At 55.3% G+C, this 15,983-nt stretch overlaps 7 protein-coding genes across 7 annotated transcripts; 5 read left to right on the forward strand and 2 right to left on the reverse strand.

Moving 5' to 3' along the window:
* Positions 1–670: 670 nt before the first annotated feature.
* LXR3 (L-xylulose reductase) lies at positions 671–1,704 on the forward strand (the record flags this gene model as incomplete). Its single annotated transcript, XM_053173044.1, has 4 exons — positions 671–914; positions 971–1,354; positions 1,405–1,537; positions 1,590–1,704. 4 exons carry the CDS (start codon positions 671–673, stop codon positions 1,702–1,704), a joined length of 876 nt encoding a protein of 291 aa, XP_053042750.1.
* Positions 1,705–3,194: 1,490 nt separating this feature from the next.
* On the forward strand, positions 3,195–5,054 carry CNA1 (3',5'-cyclic-nucleotide phosphodiesterase (PDEase) (3':5'-CNP); the record flags this gene model as incomplete). Its single annotated transcript, XM_053173045.1, has 3 exons — positions 3,195–3,360; positions 3,491–4,080; positions 4,137–5,054. The coding sequence occupies 3 exons, from the start codon at positions 3,195–3,197 to the stop codon at positions 5,052–5,054; spliced, it is 1,674 nt and encodes a 557-aa protein (XP_053042751.1).
* A 564-nt stretch (positions 5,055–5,618) lies between these two features.
* COL26b_000071 (uncharacterized protein) lies at positions 5,619–6,753 on the reverse strand (the record flags this gene model as incomplete). Its single annotated transcript, XM_053173046.1, has 4 exons — positions 5,619–5,956; positions 6,008–6,166; positions 6,243–6,502; positions 6,563–6,753. The coding sequence occupies 4 exons, from the start codon at positions 6,751–6,753 to the stop codon at positions 5,619–5,621; spliced, it is 948 nt and encodes a 315-aa protein (XP_053042752.1).
* Positions 6,754–7,483: 730 nt separating this feature from the next.
* COL26b_000072 (uncharacterized protein) lies at positions 7,484–7,981 on the reverse strand (the record flags this gene model as incomplete). Its single annotated transcript, XM_053173047.1, has 2 exons — positions 7,484–7,774; positions 7,829–7,981. The coding sequence occupies 2 exons, from the start codon at positions 7,979–7,981 to the stop codon at positions 7,484–7,486; spliced, it is 444 nt and encodes a 147-aa protein (XP_053042753.1).
* Positions 7,982–8,588: 607 nt separating this feature from the next.
* COL26b_000073 (uncharacterized protein) lies at positions 8,589–12,218 on the forward strand (the record flags this gene model as incomplete). The annotated part of the gene is made up of 1 exon (XM_053173048.1): positions 8,589–12,218. One exon carries the CDS (start codon positions 8,589–8,591, stop codon positions 12,216–12,218), a length of 3,630 nt encoding a protein of 1,209 aa, XP_053042754.1.
* Positions 12,219–13,086: 868 nt separating this feature from the next.
* COL26b_000074 (uncharacterized protein) lies at positions 13,087–14,207 on the forward strand (the record flags this gene model as incomplete). The annotated part of the gene is made up of 6 exons (XM_053173049.1): positions 13,087–13,132; positions 13,243–13,476; positions 13,553–13,708; positions 13,824–13,882; positions 13,932–13,981; positions 14,033–14,207. 6 exons carry the CDS (start codon positions 13,087–13,089, stop codon positions 14,205–14,207), a joined length of 720 nt encoding a protein of 239 aa, XP_053042755.1.
* A 757-nt stretch (positions 14,208–14,964) lies between these two features.
* COL26b_000075 (uncharacterized protein) lies at positions 14,965–15,867 on the forward strand (the record flags this gene model as incomplete). The annotated part of the gene is made up of 1 exon (XM_053173050.1): positions 14,965–15,867. The coding sequence occupies one exon, from the start codon at positions 14,965–14,967 to the stop codon at positions 15,865–15,867; it is 903 nt and encodes a 300-aa protein (XP_053042756.1).
* Between the last annotated feature and the right edge of the window lie 116 nt (positions 15,868–15,983).

Genomic DNA, 15,983 nt, shown 5'->3' on the forward strand with positions numbered 1-15,983 from the left:
TTGGAAACTTGGAAACCGCCAAATCTGGAGCAATGTGACCCGAATACCCCCGAACCCCGGGCCCCCATGGCACCAATGCACCCACACACCACCCCCCGGCGGCGCCCGATGTTGCTGAAGACACATGCGACATGCAGAAGCGGCCGTCGCCCTAATTAGTGCCGTGCCGTCTTCAGGGTCAATGACGGCGGCCATGATGCCAATGACACGACCTGGAAACCGCCTTTGCTACCCCTCCATCCGTTCATCCTGGCGGTGCGGCGGCACAGCTACCCCTTCTCGAAGCTCCACCGCGTCACCTCGCTCAATATTGTTCCGTCGGCCCAAATCGCATGAACCAGGGGCGCTCATTGCCGCGGCGCGCCGACCATACTGGTATTAGTATTAGCTTGCTCCTCCCCTCGCAATCTTCGTACTTCGTGACCCTCTCGTGGAATCCTCAAAGACTCTCAGATTGCGGTGAAGCTTCTCCCTAGAACCCTGTCAAACCAAGTCAGACAGAAAGAACTCAAGGCCCTCTTGCGGCATATTCTTCTTGCCGCTCCTCAATAAAATGTTCGGTTCCGTCCTCCGCGCCGCCGTCTCACGGCCTCGAGTCCTCTGTGTCCCTCGTGCAGCAACCGCCAGCAGATTCGCAAGATTTCAGCCCTTCTCCACGACAATCGTAAATATGGCCGACATGAAAGACGGCGCGTTCAAGAACAACGCCACAGAGCCGCCGGCCGGCAACCGTGTGCTGCCGTTGTTCTCACTCAAGGGCAAGACGGCCATCGTCTCCGGCGCGGGCGCTGGCATTGGTCTGAACATTGCCCACGCCTATGCCGAGGCTGGCGCAAACGTTGCCATTTGGTACAACAGCAACAAGAAAGCATTGGAACGAGCAGCCGAGATCGAGAAGGAGTACGGCGTCCAATGTTTGTGTTGCGGTTGGCGGCATGGCTGGAGCTGAGTTGCTGACCTCTCTTTGCAGGCAGAGCGTACCAGGTGAACGTCACATCCCACGAATCGATTCAAGAGTCCGTCCAGCAGATCGTCTCTGAGTTCAACGGCCGTTTGGATATTTTCGTCGCCAACTCAGGCATTGCCTGGGAGGAGGGCCCTTTGATTGACGGGCCCATGGATAAGGGCGATAAGGTCATGGCCGTCAACGTCAATGGCACAACTTACTGCGCCCAGGTTGCCGGCACTCATTTCCGCCGACAGAAGAAGGAGGGCACGACGCTCGACGGCAAGCCTCTCGAGGGCTTCACGTATGGCAGCTTCATTGCGACTGCCAGCATGAGTGCCCACATTGTGAACGTGCCACAGGCGCAGGCGGTGTACAACGCCTCCAAGGCGGCCGTGATCCACCTTTGTGAGTATTCCTGTGAGTCTTGGGTGGTGCGAAGTTAATAAGTTGGAAAGGCAAGAGTTTGGCTGTTGAATGGGTCGACTTTGCCCGCGTCAACACAGTCTCTCCTGGTTACATCAAGACCGAGATCACCGACTTCGTCCCGGAAGAGTCCAAGAAGCAGTGGAGAAATAAGACACCTATGGGGTAAGTTGATGGCACACAAAAGCGTGCTTGTGACGTGGCTGACAATTGGCAGACGTGAAGGAGAGCCTAGGGAACTCAAGGGCGCCTATTTGTACCTTGCTTCGGACGCTGCCTCGTACACGACTGGCTGCGACATCACCGTCGACGGAGGCTACTGCTTGCCATGAAGCAGACGTCTATGATAAATTTTTGGCAATGGCTGCGAAAGCGGCTCACAAGCTGCACGAAGTCGGAGGAGAACAGCGACCGCGTCAGGCAATTGGGCGATATGCATAAAGCCGAAAGAACTTGAGGTGCAGATCGCGACCAATCTTGCAAGTCGGTCATGGCCCGTTGAATAACGGCGACTGAATCCGAGTCTGTGCAGTGGGTGGAGAATAAAGCCCAGAATACCCATGTATTAGACGGTTGGAGAGCCGGAAAGAAGTAGAAACTAGAGGCTTTAAATGAGATCAAGAATTGATGCCAATTGGCGTAGATGCGAGATCGATCGTGTCGCGTGATATATGCCGTGTTCCCTGGTTGCGTTGATGGTGGGAGGAAGTTGCAAAGACAATTGAAGCGAAAGGGAAACCACCCAATCCGAAGCATGGGATTTCTGGTGCTCCTGATCATTACAGCACACCAAAGAAAGATACGACGGGAGCAGGATTGGAGGCTGGAGCCAAGTGGAAAAAGTAAGGTAAGGTAGCGCCAGTGATGAGGGGGAGGGGAAGGTCGAGGGACCTCTCTCGAGGATACGTACCTGGTACTTCCTCGAACCTAAGGTGCTTGGCGCTGTTCTTGCGGCCATGTGGGGTTGGAAGAGGCAACTGGACGCCTTTGACAGGCTGCACCAGCATTGCGGCTGCCTCTCAGACGACACTCGACCAGAGGAAACAGGAAGAGGGGACCAGCAGGAAGAAGGACACTGCACAGTGAGCGTCTGAATCGAGGCTCGGGTATTCCTTCGTAGCAGCAAGAGCAGTGTTCCCGGTACTTGCATACACGCGTGAAGAAAGTGGGACCCCAAGTCCCTTCTACCTGCCCTGCCCACCCCGCCGTCCGCGGACACGTCTTCGGTCGGCCTGCCACCTGCCATTTCATCTGAGGTGTGCGTTCCAGCTTAGGTCCCTCCCGCGCGCGGGCAGCAGCTTACCTTAGCAACTGCACCCCTAGAGAACCGGTGGATTCGCCATTCTAAATGGTATCAGTGGCTGACTTTACCTCCCGCAGCTCACCTAAAGTACCAAGGACTGCGAAACTGGAGCACCAAATTGGCGACCTGACCTGCTGCTGCACACCTCACTGCAAACCTGCCGAACGCTGGACACTGGACTGGACCTTGCCGAGTGCAGTACTGCGTATCCCATCCCGTCCCATCCCCTTCACCCATCTCCCCCTTCTCAGCCCTATCTTTCCTCACCTCAATTTTTACCCCTCGCCTCACCACGCCTCGCATTGCTTCGAAGCCTGGTCTCGCCCGTCTCGTGCCCAACGTCTTGTCGCCACCCAGCTCGCCTCTTTGTAGGCCCATCGCGACTTGATCAGGAGCTGGTGCTATCCTTACCGTCCTTCACCGCTCACTTGTTCTGCATCATCGATACCCGACCGATTCCCTCGACCAGCACTTGACTTCTCTCCCCCTTACCTCGCCTCAACCCACCAGCCAGCAATCATGGACCCCGAAGGCAGCGCGCCTGGTCCCGACGACCGTCGCAACCAGCAGGTCGACAATGCCATTCGCGCCATTCGCGAGAAGAAGCCCCTCCCCGAGATCGACTTCACTATCCACACCATGGAAGATGGCACCCAAGTCAACACCATGGAGCGAGTTTGCAAAGGTACGCCGCTTCTGCTGTCGACGACATCACTCCTCCCCCGCCTCAGACTGCGTCACGATGCCCCTCGCTCTATTGCAATCAAGCCCCGCCCGACGATCAATCCCGCGCTAACCCCCGATTCCTCTACTAGATGTCCAAGCTCCTGCCATGTTCACCCCCTCCGACGAGCAGTTCTTCGAGGACGAAACCCACACGAAGCCCAACATCAACTTCCTGAAGCAGCACTTCTATCGCGAGGGTCGCTTGACCGAGGAGCAGGCCCTATGGATTCTCAGAACCGCCACCGAGCTGCTCCGCGCCGAGCCCAACCTGCTCGAGATGGATGCGCCCATCACTGTTTGCGGTGACGTTCACGGCCAGTACTACGATCTGATGAAGCTGTTCGAGGTCGGTGGCGACCCGGCCGAGACGCGATACCTCTTCCTCGGTGACTACGTCGACAGAGGTTACTTCAGTATCGAGTGTGTCCTGTACCTCTGGTGCTTGAAGATCCACTATCCCAAGACCCTGTGGCTGCTCCGTGGTAACCACGAGTGTCGCCACTTGACGGACTACTTCACCTTCAAGCTGGAGTGCAAGCACAAGTACTCTGAGTCTATTTACGAGGCCTGCATGGAGTCCTTCTGCTGCCTGCCCCTTGCGGCTGTCATGAACAAGCAGTTCTTGTGTATCCACGGTGGCCTGAGTCCTGAGTTGCACACTCTGGATGACCTGCGTAGCGTTAGTTGATCTTGTTCCAGACCTGCCATCAAACACGCACTAACAAGACGGTTCAGATCGATCGATTCCGTGAGCCGCCCACTCAGGGTCTCATGTGCGATATCTTGTGGGCCGACCCTCTTGAGGACTTTGGACAAGAAAAGACCAGCGACTATTTTCTGCATAACCATGTCCGCGGTTGCTCCTACTTCTTCTCGTACCCGGCCGCATGCAATTTCCTCGAGAAGAACAACTTGCTCTCCGTCATTCGAGCCCACGAGGCGCAAGATGCAGGCTACCGAATGTATCGCAAGACGCGTACCACGGGCTTCCCCAGTGTCATGACCATCTTTTCGGCGCCCAACTACCTCGATGTTTACAACAATAAGGCTGCTGTTCTGAAGTACGAAAACAATGTCATGAATATCCGGCAATTCAACTGCACGCCCCACCCGTACTGGCTACCAAACTTCATGGATGTCTTCACATGGTCGCTGCCGTTCGTCGGTGAGAAGATCACCGACATGCTTATCGCGATCCTTAGCACTTGTTCAGAGGAGGAGCTCAAAGAGGACGCTACTCCTTCGTCCACATCGCCCGGTCCCATGTCGCCCCCTCTCTCCGGAACGCAGGATCCCGAGTCCATCGAGTACAAGCGCCGCGCAATCAAGAACAAGATCTTGGCGATTGGCCGTCTTTCGCGTGTGTTCCAGGTGTTGCGTGAGGAGTCTGAGAGGGTTACGGAGCTTAAGACCGTCTCCGGTGGCAGACTTCCTGCTGGAACGCTCATGCTTGGTGCTGAGGGTATCAAGAACGCCATCAACACATTCGAAGACGCCCGCAAGGTTGATTTGCAGAACGAGAGGCTTCCTCCCAGCCATGACGAGGTTGTGAAGCAGCAAGATGAGGATAGGAAGCAGGCGCTCGAGAAGGCTGCCGAAGATGCTGCCAACGATAAGAAGCTGCAACAATTGTCTAGGAGACTGAGCACGTGAGTCAATTCGCTCAATCAGGAGAAATTTCCATGCTGACAGAATGTTTAGTGATCGTAAGAGTCATAAGGGATGAAGCGAGAGCTCTGGGGGTTAGAACTTGTTTATGATAGAGGGCACTCGGCAGTTCAAAGCAAAATTAGGGCGTCGGGCTCGGCAATGCCTTTCATCATTTACTTCAGCTAGGAATGCTGATACACGAATACATCTCGAGAGCATCTTCAAGTATGAAGCTTGCGGGGTATCAGTCAGCTACCGTCGTCGTTTGGCCATAGGTGTTTCAAGCCTGAGATAGAATCGACAAGGCGGCTGCGAATCTCAGGAGGGCCGCATACAAACGATTCTTAATCGAAAAGGTCCTCTCCTGCAACGTGTTTGATATAGTAGGCTGGCTAGGACAGTCAATATCATTATGCATTGGATTTCCTATTACACGTGCTATTTGCCCCAACCATCTTGAAAAGGATATGAAAACTGACGAGAGCTGCCATCACTAGAAAATGGCGAGAACATTCGGTGGACTACAAATGAATATTAGCAACAAGAGTCCGAGGACATGGTGGAGACTCACCTGGCAACACCTCCCGGCACATGGCAGGGCTCGCTGGACACGAAAAAGCTCCATCTCTTCTCCTGCTTGCACTGCTCAGCCAAAGCTTCAAGGTCAAACAGCTCACCGATCGGCATGCCCCAGCCGCCAAGAAGGATCTCGTGCATCCAGTACTGCGGGTCCTTGCGTGGCCAACACTCAAAGGCCGGCTGGTCTCCCGCGACGGCGGAGAAGTTCTCCCAGATCCAGCGCAGGGCCTCTTCCGACTGACCCACGCCACTGAAGGTTTGGGGTTCGGCAGCGCGGTAGACCTGAAGGTCTGAGGCGGACTTTGAGGCGTGAGATGCCATGAAACCTAAGCATGTGAGTCTGCTGCCCGCGTGAATCGTTGGTATGGAGAGATTACCTGTGCGTACGATGAGGATATCGCCGAATCTGACCTCCGTTCCTTGAGCTTCCAGGCAGGCCTTGAGCTCGGAGGCTGGGATGGAGTCGTGGGCGAAGGGGTCGTATGTGATGTTTTGAGAGAGGCGCCAGGAGTGGTAGTCTACCAGCACGCCACGGCCTACAATGCCGTGCTTTTGCCAGGCTTCATGTCACTCAGCTCCAACTGCTCGGTCTCATTGCACGGGGCAACTCACCTTGAATGCCGTTGACAGTCGACAATTTTCCATTCTCGTCAACGGCGTGGACCTGCTCCATGGTCACGCCGTTGTAGAAGCGCTTCTCTTCCTGATAGCCACAGTGGCGGAGGCCGTCCCACTGAGAAGAGGACTGCGAGTTGAAGGTCCAGATGTCATCGTTGGCGAGGAAAGGGGCTTTGACCTGGAGTTCGAGGTGAAAGGAGCGGCGGGCGAAGAAGGGTTCGGGCTGGGCTGTGAGAGACCAGTTCAGGGAGACGCTTGGGGGTCTCTGTCAGTGTCTCGAGGAATCAGGTACGTAAGAGTCTTGTGTGGTTTACCGGGCTCCTGTCTTGATTTCGCTCCTGGCTGCCGCCGCGACGCGCTCATCGGTAAGTCTGTTCAAGGTCCCGAGTTCGTCGTCACGGCCGTAGAGACCCCAGGCGGAGTATCTGGGGTCGTCCTTGCCGAGGGGGAGGGACTCAAAGGGCGGGATGCCGTTCTTGTTTAAGGTCACGTTCGTAGGGGCCATGTTGGAGATCAATTGTTGGCCGAGCTGTTGAATGCGCTTCATCACCTTCTCAAATTACTACAAGGCAGACTTGGGTAAAATAATCAGTTGTTGTTGTTTAGGATGTCGGAGAACCAATTTCAGATGATGTCAATCGCCCGAGCACCTTCACTTATTTATCAGCAACCTCGGAACTCCGCACTTCTTGACCGTTGACATGCAAGCTGCCCGCACTTTTTCACTACCACATCACTATTTCCCGAATCGGCTTTACGAGCGGGGTGGCTGCGTAAGGGTTTCCGGTCCAATGCCCGCGCCGAAATGACTTCAACGAGAACGACTACGACGGTCTACTCTGAAGGTGGAGTTTACCATCACCCACATGAGCAGTAGACGCGCATTTACAATCGTTCCTTTTTGGGTTGAGTTCTACCTGAGCATTCATTATCAGATGATTTGGGAGTTGTTGATTTCCAATTTGCGCGTATCCAAATCGAGGGCGAGGGAGACCTCGAAAATGCAGTCATGGCAAGCGGTCCAAGATATCGCGATAGCGAAATTGGGTCCTTCATTCCAGTCATATGTCATCCATGGCATGAGGCTGGTTTTACTGATTGTCAGAGCCTCAAACTCGCGATAAAGAGGACTTGAATTAGAAATTGTGTGGGAATGTAATGCATTTTCGTTGGCTTCGTTTGGAGGCATCCACCTCATCATGGCCAATATCACATCTCATCAACTCCAACACCAATCACAACACCTTTTGAACCAACTCGACAGTGTCGAAAAATGCCTCCCGCTCTGTGTCAACCTTGTTGAGACCCAATCCGAGAACCAGTGTTCTTCGATCCTCCGGATCGCGCGTGGAGATGAGACTGGCAATTTGTGCGGCGTACAGCTGGCCGAGAGTCTCGCGCTCGTCGCCGCCTCCTCCCAGAAGAGTTTTAGGAGTGAGATGGACGGAAGGTAGCAGGCCACGACTAGCTGATGGGAGGCTCAGGTCGACCATGCCGCCCGATGAAGCCTGCAGTGGTACTTGGATCTGGGGGGCAGGTTAGCATTCCAGCTTTCTATATGTGCGAATTTGTGACAGTACCCATTGAGAGAGTTTGCCCTCCTGCGAGATTGTGATCATGATCTTGTCGGAAAAGGCCATGGATGAGACTTCCGTTGGGACACCATTGACCGTGCCAGCTTCCTGTTTGCTGCGGGCGGGGAAGGGCTCTTCCCTGATACCTTGAGGGTTCATATTGGTGAGAATGAATGAAGTGAAGTGTTTTGTCTCGACGGGATCAAGTTTATAGATGATTCCGAATTTGTTGCCTGCTGGAGAAGATGACTTCTTAATTCGGCCAGTGTGTTTTGCTAGGGAGCTCCGGCGCCGTCATGGGCAGCGCCTTCAGTGACGCCGGCCCCACTACAGCGGCCGGGACAAGGGTGCTGATCGCCCCCAGGTGCGCCCTAATCCATATTAGGAGTCATTGACAGGCGGTCAGAGCGGCAGAACTCCTTCTTCCCAAAAATTTCCAGACCTTTTGGTCGCGAATCTTGTCGGCTTCAAGTATACTGAAAGACGAGGTAACTGGCTTTCGTCATTTTCCGGTCATTTGATACCCTTTGAATGATGGCTCTGTACTGAAGCAAGCCGAGTAATTTCCCCGCTTGTTTTGTCACGAATTTGCTTCCTTTGGGGCGCCCTATAGAATCCGACAGCATTCGTCCGGATTTTGAGACCGCGAAAACTCACTTGAGATTTTCTGAGCCAGGTCCATCGTCAGGAATTTTGAAATCGATCAACCGACACAATAGCCACAACGTCCAGCTTCTGTTGTTGCAACAACCTTCAATTATAAAAGATGGCCGGAAAATTTGTCCGCAGAGAGCGGAAGCACAAAAAGCTTGCACGCCAAAAAGCCGACGACAATGCCGTCCTCCCGGACGCAAACGCCGATGAGATCCTCCCGGAAGACCAGAAGCGCCTGCTGGAGAAGAGGGCCCAGATCAAGGCCGACCTGTTGAAAGATGGCCCCAAGGTCAGCGGCAAGAAGGCGAAGCGCCTGGAGAAGTATATCACCAACAAGATGCGCAAAGATGAGAACCGCGAGATCCTGGCCAAGTTGGCGCAGCAAAAAGTCGACACCAGCCTGTTTACGAGTACCAAGTCTTTGGGCCAGGGCAAGGAGACGAAGAGGCAAGCTTTGACCCGGGCGCTGAGGGAGAAGAATGCGGGTCTGGAGGTGGATGAGCAGGCGGAGGAGATGCTGTATGAGGAGAGGGGAGAGACGCCGGAGGCGGAGAGCGATGAGAGCGAGGAAGAGACTCCGAAAGCGATTGAGGCACCGAAGAAGGCGCCTGCGCCAAAGACAGTACCCACAACAAAATTGAAGCCAGTAGCAGAGACAGCTAACTCGGAACCTGCGCCGGTTGCTAAAACGGAGACGCAACCTCAACCGCAGCCGCAAATTCCTGCTAGCGTAGGGTCTGGTCTGAAGCGCCCGCTGGATGTTGGCGATGACGGTCGCCCGGTTCTGAAGAAGCGTCAGAAGAGAGGCGGTGTCGTATCCAAGTTCTCAATTGTCGAGACCGAAAAAGCGGATGACGCAGAGGAGGAATGGGGTGGCTTCAGCTCAGAGGGAGAAGATGGAGACGGCGAAGACAGTGGCGAGAGTTCTGGAGATCAGTCCTCAGAAGAGGAATCCGACGAGGAGGAGGAGGAATCGAGCGAGGGATCCGACGATTCAGACGAGGAAATGGACGAGGACAGCGATTCGGGTAGCAAGAGGCAATCTGCCTTCAAGGCATGGGCGCACGCTCAGAGGAATCAGGCTCTGGGTTACCAGCCAGTCGCACCATCAACTACAGCACTCGATATACCCAAGCCCGAAAACTTCACGCCAAGACCTGTGGAACAAGAGCCGCTACCCCAGGAGCTCCAGCCGACGACGAACATCGCCCGGAAGGCTTACGCCGTTGCGGTAACGAGAACTCCCGAGATCCAGGAGGTGCGCATGAAGCTCCCGGTTGTGGCGGAAGAGCAAAGGATCATGGAAATGATCCACAATAACGATATTGTCGTTGTGTGCGGTTCTACTGGTTCCGGTAAGACGACGCAGGTGCCTCAATTTTTGTACGAAGCGGGCTATGGCTCGCCCAACTCCGACACACCGGGCATGATTGGCGTGACGCAGCCTCGTCGAGTCGCTGCGGTGAGCATGTCCAAACGTGTGGCTCAGGAGCTGGGTGATCACCAAGACAGGGTCGCGTATCAAATCCGCTTCGAGGGCACAACATCGAGCAAAACGGCCGTCAAGTTCATGACCGATGGTGTGTTGCTGCGAGAGATGGCGCAGGATTTCTCCCTGAAGAAGTACTCGGCCATCATTATTGACGAAGCCCACGAGCGAAGCGTCAACACGGATATCCTGATTGGTATGCTCAGCCGTATCAACAACATCCGCAAGGGCGATGACAAGGTCGATCCCAATATCAAGCCGCTCAAGATCATCATCATGTCCGCGACGCTGAGAGTTGAAGACATGACGAACAACGCGACACTATTCCCGACGCCGCCCCCTGTTGTTGAGGTGGAGGGCCGTCAACACCCTGTCACGATACACTTTACCCGTCGCACGCAGTCTGACTACGTTGACGAGGCCTACAAGAAGATCATGCGAGGTCACAAGAAGCTGCCACCAGGTGGCTTCCTCGTCTTCCTCACCGGCCAGAACGAGATTATGCATTTGAGCAAGAAACTGCGGGCTGCGTTCGGCGGTTTTACCGGGGCGAGTGCACCCAAGGTTCAGATCTCTGCTACCGAAGCCCCTATGGAAGTGGAAGACATCGACTTTGGCGAGGTTGAGGACGGAGACTTTGACGAAATCGATGACGAGGTCGACGACGACGGAATGGAAGATGAGGACGACAAGGAGTTTGAGATCGAAGGAGAGGAAGGGGAAACGGGACCCTTGAAGATGCAAGTCTTGCCTCTCTACTCCCTCCTGCCGACCAGAGAACAAATGAGAGTCTTTGAGGAGCCCCCAGAAAACACCCGTCAAATCATCCTCGCGACCAACGTCGCCGAGACCAGTTTGACAATCCCCGGGATCCGCTACGTCTTCGACTGCGGCCGTGCCAAGGAGCGTCAATACGACCGCCTCAGCGGCGTCCAGACCTACGAGATTGGCTGGATCAGCAAGGCCAGCGCAAGCCAGCGAGCCGGTCGTGCCGGCCGTACCGGCCCCGGCCACTGCTACAGGCTCTACTCCTCGGCCGTCTACGAGCGCGACCTCCCCGAGTTCACAGACCCCGAAATCCTCCGCATGCCCGTCGACGGCGTCGTCCTCCAGCTCAAGTCCATGAACCTCTCCAACGTCGTTAACTTCCCCTTCCCCACCCCGCCGGACCGTATGGGCCTGCGCAAGGCGGAGAAGCTCCTCACATATCTCTCCGCCATCACGCCAGAGGGCCAGGTCACGCGCATCGGATCGACCATGTCCATCTTCCCGCTCTCGCCGCGCTTCGCGCGCATCCTCCTCGTCGGCCACCAGCACGACTGCCTCCCCTACACGATCATGATGGTTGCCGCTCTGTCCGCGGCAGAGATCTTCGTCCCGGAACACCAGGCCATCCCCGCGCTCGCGGCAAAGGGCGACGACGAGTTCCGCACTAACGCAGACATGCTTGCCGAGGACCGCCAGGCCCAGATCCGCCGCGCCTTCAACGCCGCCCACAAGAAGTTCTGCTACCTCGACGACTGCGCCGACGCCATCAAGCTGCTGCAGGTCATCGGCGAGTACGCCCACGAGCCGACGGAGCAGTGGTGCGAGAGCCATTTTGTGCGGCACAAGGTCATGAAGGAAATCACGCAGCTGCGCAGCCAAATCACAGAGCTCCTGCGCGCCAACATCCCGGCATTCAAGAACCTCAAGTATCAGGACAAGCTGGACGCGCCGTCAGACAAGCAGGTCGCGTACCTGAAGCAGATGGTGGCCGCGGGCTTCATCGACCAGGTCGCTCTCCGCGCCGACAAGTCTCCGGTGCCCCCCGAGATGGGCCGCAAGCCGCGCCGGGCGATCGACGTGCCTTACATCCCCCTCTCGCCGCTTGGCGTGGGCCACGACGCAGAGAAGTTCGTCTACCTCCACCCGTCGTCGCCGATGTCCCACCTCAGCCCCGCGGAGTGTCCCGAGTGGGTGGTGTACTCGCACCTGCAGCGCGCGACGCAGGGCGACCCGGGGAAGACGCCCAAGACGAGGATGCACACGCTCACGGACGTTACGGGAGGGCAGCTGGCGAGCCTGGCCAAGGGCACGCCGCTCGTGAGCTACGGCAAGCCGGTGAAGGAGATCAGTTCGACGGCGAGCACGAGGGAGGTGTGGGTTGTGCCGTATCTCCGCGCCGAAGGTGTGGGTGGGCAGGGGTGGCCTTTGCCGATGAAGAAGGTTACGCAGCGCAAGGTTGCTGGGAAGGGGTGGGTTGTTGAATAAGGCGTTGGGGAACTATGGGGTAAACAAAAAAGTAATTACTGGTGAATTTGGTTTTTGAGCTTGAGAATAGACGGAGGGTTCCGTACTCACGGCGTTCAACTGCAGATCCCGTTGTTCGTGCAAGACATTCAACTTTGAAGAAGTCGTCATCAACTAGCTATGACAACCAACCGCTCTTCCGTGCTTGTTCCAGAAAACGAGGTTCTCCGCGGGAGTCATGACTTGTTTCAACCGGAAATGTCCCCAAACGGCGTTGATGTACATCAAACCCGGATACGACGAGTTGTGCGATCCGCGAGCACGTTATCCGTGCGAACCCGTTTCTATGCACATAACTTTGCACACGTGGTTGGCACAGAGAGCAGGGACATCAGCCCAGACTTTTTTGAATTACTGAGGCCGGCCTGCCCTTTTTGCGTGTAGGGCTACGTGTTCCCTCGCTCGGTATTCTGCCCCATGGAGAAACTTGAAAGGAACTTCGGACGAAGGAGGAACTCCCCAAACGGGCTGTGGCAGCAAGGGAAGGCCGTGCCGACCCGAGCGAAGAATTCGCGAGCTTTTCTAGATTGAGTTGAATTGAGTTCCACAGAAGATTACGAGAGGTTCGGCGGGAAGGTGCGCTCAGGTGTATGTGTGTGTGGTGTGTACGTGTGCTGACGCTGACTCTGCGGTTTACTTTTTTGAGTCGACTTTGCCCGTGACTTTTGGGCTGGAGCTGGTTGTCCACTTACATGCCGGCTGGATAATATCTGCATCACAGGATCGTCATTCCGTGCAGATCACCCGCGTGTGATATTTGTGGCATGAAACCATTGCTGAACACCTTGACCAACTCGACAGTAAAGATTCCATGATTGGCAGGGCAAAGATGTCGCTTTTTGAGGGCGTCGCCGTCGTGACGGGAGCCGCGTCCGGTATGTCACCCGTATAACTGCCCCCAGCTCGCATGCATCATGCAGCTCGTCTCAAGTGACGATCTAAAGACAACAAAACATAATGCAGCTCGTTTAGCTTACAATCCTAGGTATCGGACGCCAGGTCGCAGTCTCCTTTGCCCGCGAAGGCTGTAAGCGCATCGCCCTCCTCGACAAAGATGAAGAAGGCCTTTCTGAGACGTCCCGCCGGTGTCGAGAAGCCAACGGCGACACGCGCACGTTTGTCATTGAAATCGACAACCGCAACGAGGATGACGTCTCTGCCGGGATGGAGTATGTGACTGAAGAATGGGGACGGATCGACTACGCTGTCAATTGTGCCGGTGAGTTCTTCCTGCTCTTTTGACGGCGTGATGCATTCAGTGAGAGAGGAAAGGAGGAGAGGCTGAACGTGACCAGGCATGTTCGGACCAAAGGCCCCATCGCATCTTCTCACGACGGCTGAGTTCGACGAGATCACGACCACGAACTACCGTGGGACCTGGTTGTGCTCCAAGGCCGAGCTCTCCCAGATGATCAAGCAAGAACCGCTCAAGACTCACGACGGCAGACCAGGTAATAGGGGAGTGATTGTCAATGTTGCCAGCAACCTGAGTCTGGTGAGCCGGCCAGAAACTCGTGAGATTCCCAGGTCCTAGTTCACATGGCGTACTTCTAACGCATCTTGCAGCCGCTTATAGTGCCTCCAAGGCAGCTATACTAAGTCTCACCAAGAGTGATGCTGTTGATGTGAGTTTCATTACACTCTCCTGCAAGGTAAATGGCTAAAAGTGGACAGTATGCAAAGTACAACATCAGAATCAACTGTGTCTGCCCCGGAATTATTGAGTAAGTCCACCAAACTCACAGCGCTCAATGCCAGAATGCTGACGATGATAGCACTCCGATGACAAGTGAGATCTCTACAGACGACCCCATTATTGCAGTGGCACCGATGAAGCGCAAGGGAACGCCCCAAGAAGTTGCCGATGCAGTTTTGTTTCTTTGCAGCTCCAAGGCAACGTTCATCCACGGCGCTGCGCTTTCGGTAGATGGTGGGTACGTCATCAACTAAGACATTGAGAAAGGAATGTCAAAGGCGACATGGCGGCTTGGTACGTGTAGATATAGCATCAGATGGGAGTCCGGTAGGAAAAGTAGCATGGCAGCTGAGAAAAGGCCCAGGGCGAAATGTAGTACAGTGGAATTTCTAAACCTTAGACATACATCACTTTAGGCGAAGAAGCGAGATGCTCGTAATTGTGTCTATTCAACTTAGTCCATAGGAGGAAGCCCTTATATCTCTCACCCGTTCCTCGACTGCCAGGTCAGGTGGCCTTGGTCCGGGCCGCCTCTACCACAGTAGCCAGTCATTTTCCAAGGGTTGGTAGACTTAATCATCAAAAGTTTGAACTGTGAATTTGTACTTTTGCATCTATTCATTACGTCTTAATAGTATCCGCCGAAGAATACATCGAATGTGTGCCATTTTTTTAATTGTTCACGATGTGTTTCTTACGCTAGCGTGGAAGGCTGGTAGAATTGAAGTTTTCCCTCCCGTAGGACGTGGATTACAAGCCATTCCCTTCATTGAGTTAAAATTAACGAAGGCAATCCATAATGCTGATATTCTTCAATCTTTTTAGTTTGTATTTTGACAGCAGCAACTGTTGCTCACCGGATCAGATTGCTAATCAGAGGCGCAACACCGCCTACCATCAAAGTATCCGAAAAGTCTCCATGACCGCTGACGATCATGACTATATCTCCCTCCCCCTCTCGACAACTTCTCAAGCCAGACTCGATAACAAACTAATCTAAGCACCAGAAATATGACAACACCGGCCCCAAAGATCCTCGTCGTAGGCGCAACAGGCCGCACCGGCACCGCAACCATCTCCGCCCTCCTCGCCCATCCAAACCCACCCCAGATCCTCGCCCTCACCCGCTCCCCCTCCTCCCCCAAAGCTCAAGCCCTCCTGACCTCCCACCCGTCCATAACCCTCATCCAAGGCGAACCAACATCCCCAGCGCCAATCTTCGCCTCCCACGCAGACATCTCCGCCGTCTACCTCGTGACCGTCCCGCCCGCAGACGAAGCGCAAGCCATCCCCCTGATCGACGCCGCCATAGCCTCCCGCGTCCCGCACATCGTCTTCACGAGCGTCGAGCGCGGCGGCGACGAAACGTCCTGGGAGAACCCGACCGACGTGCCGCACTTCGCGGCCAAGCACCGCGTGGAGCTCCACCTGCGAGACACGGCCGCCGGGACGGGGACGCGGTGGACGGTGCTGCGGCCGTCTGGGTTCATGGACCAGTACCTCCCCGGCGCGGGGGCGATGGGGGCCGTGATGGGCGGATTGTGGGCCACGATGCCGCGGGACAGGAAGCTGCAGCTCGTTAGCGCGCGAGATATTGGAGTCTTTGCTGCCAGAGCGCTGATGGAGGGGCCTGATGGCTGGGGAGGCAGGGCGATTGCTTTGGCCGGCGATGAGATCAGCTTCGCGGAGGCGGAGGAGACGTTTGAGAAGGTTGTGGGGAGGGCGATGCCGCAGACGTGGACGGTTGTCGGGCGTGCTGTGCGCTGGGCCGTCGAGGATGCGGGGAGGAGTATGGACTGGTTTGAGAAGGAGGGTTATAAAGCTGATATTGAGAAGTTAAGGGAACTGGAGCCTGGGTTCCAGACCTGGGAGATGTGGCTGAGAGAAAGTAGTGGGTGGGTGAAGGGAGACTGAGGAGCTGGGAGCCGGGAGCTGCGCCTGAAATCCATGACCGAATAGTCGATTTATATATATGTAAAAAGCCATCGCCAGCGCAAGAAATAGTCACAATCTGAACGGTTCATGTAGTA

Source organism: Colletotrichum chrysophilum (assembly GCF_026319265.1).
Source record: "Colletotrichum chrysophilum strain AFK26 chromosome Unknown scaffold_1, whole genome shotgun sequence".
Lineage (NCBI taxonomy): Eukaryota > Fungi > Ascomycota > Sordariomycetes > Glomerellales > Glomerellaceae > Colletotrichum > Colletotrichum chrysophilum.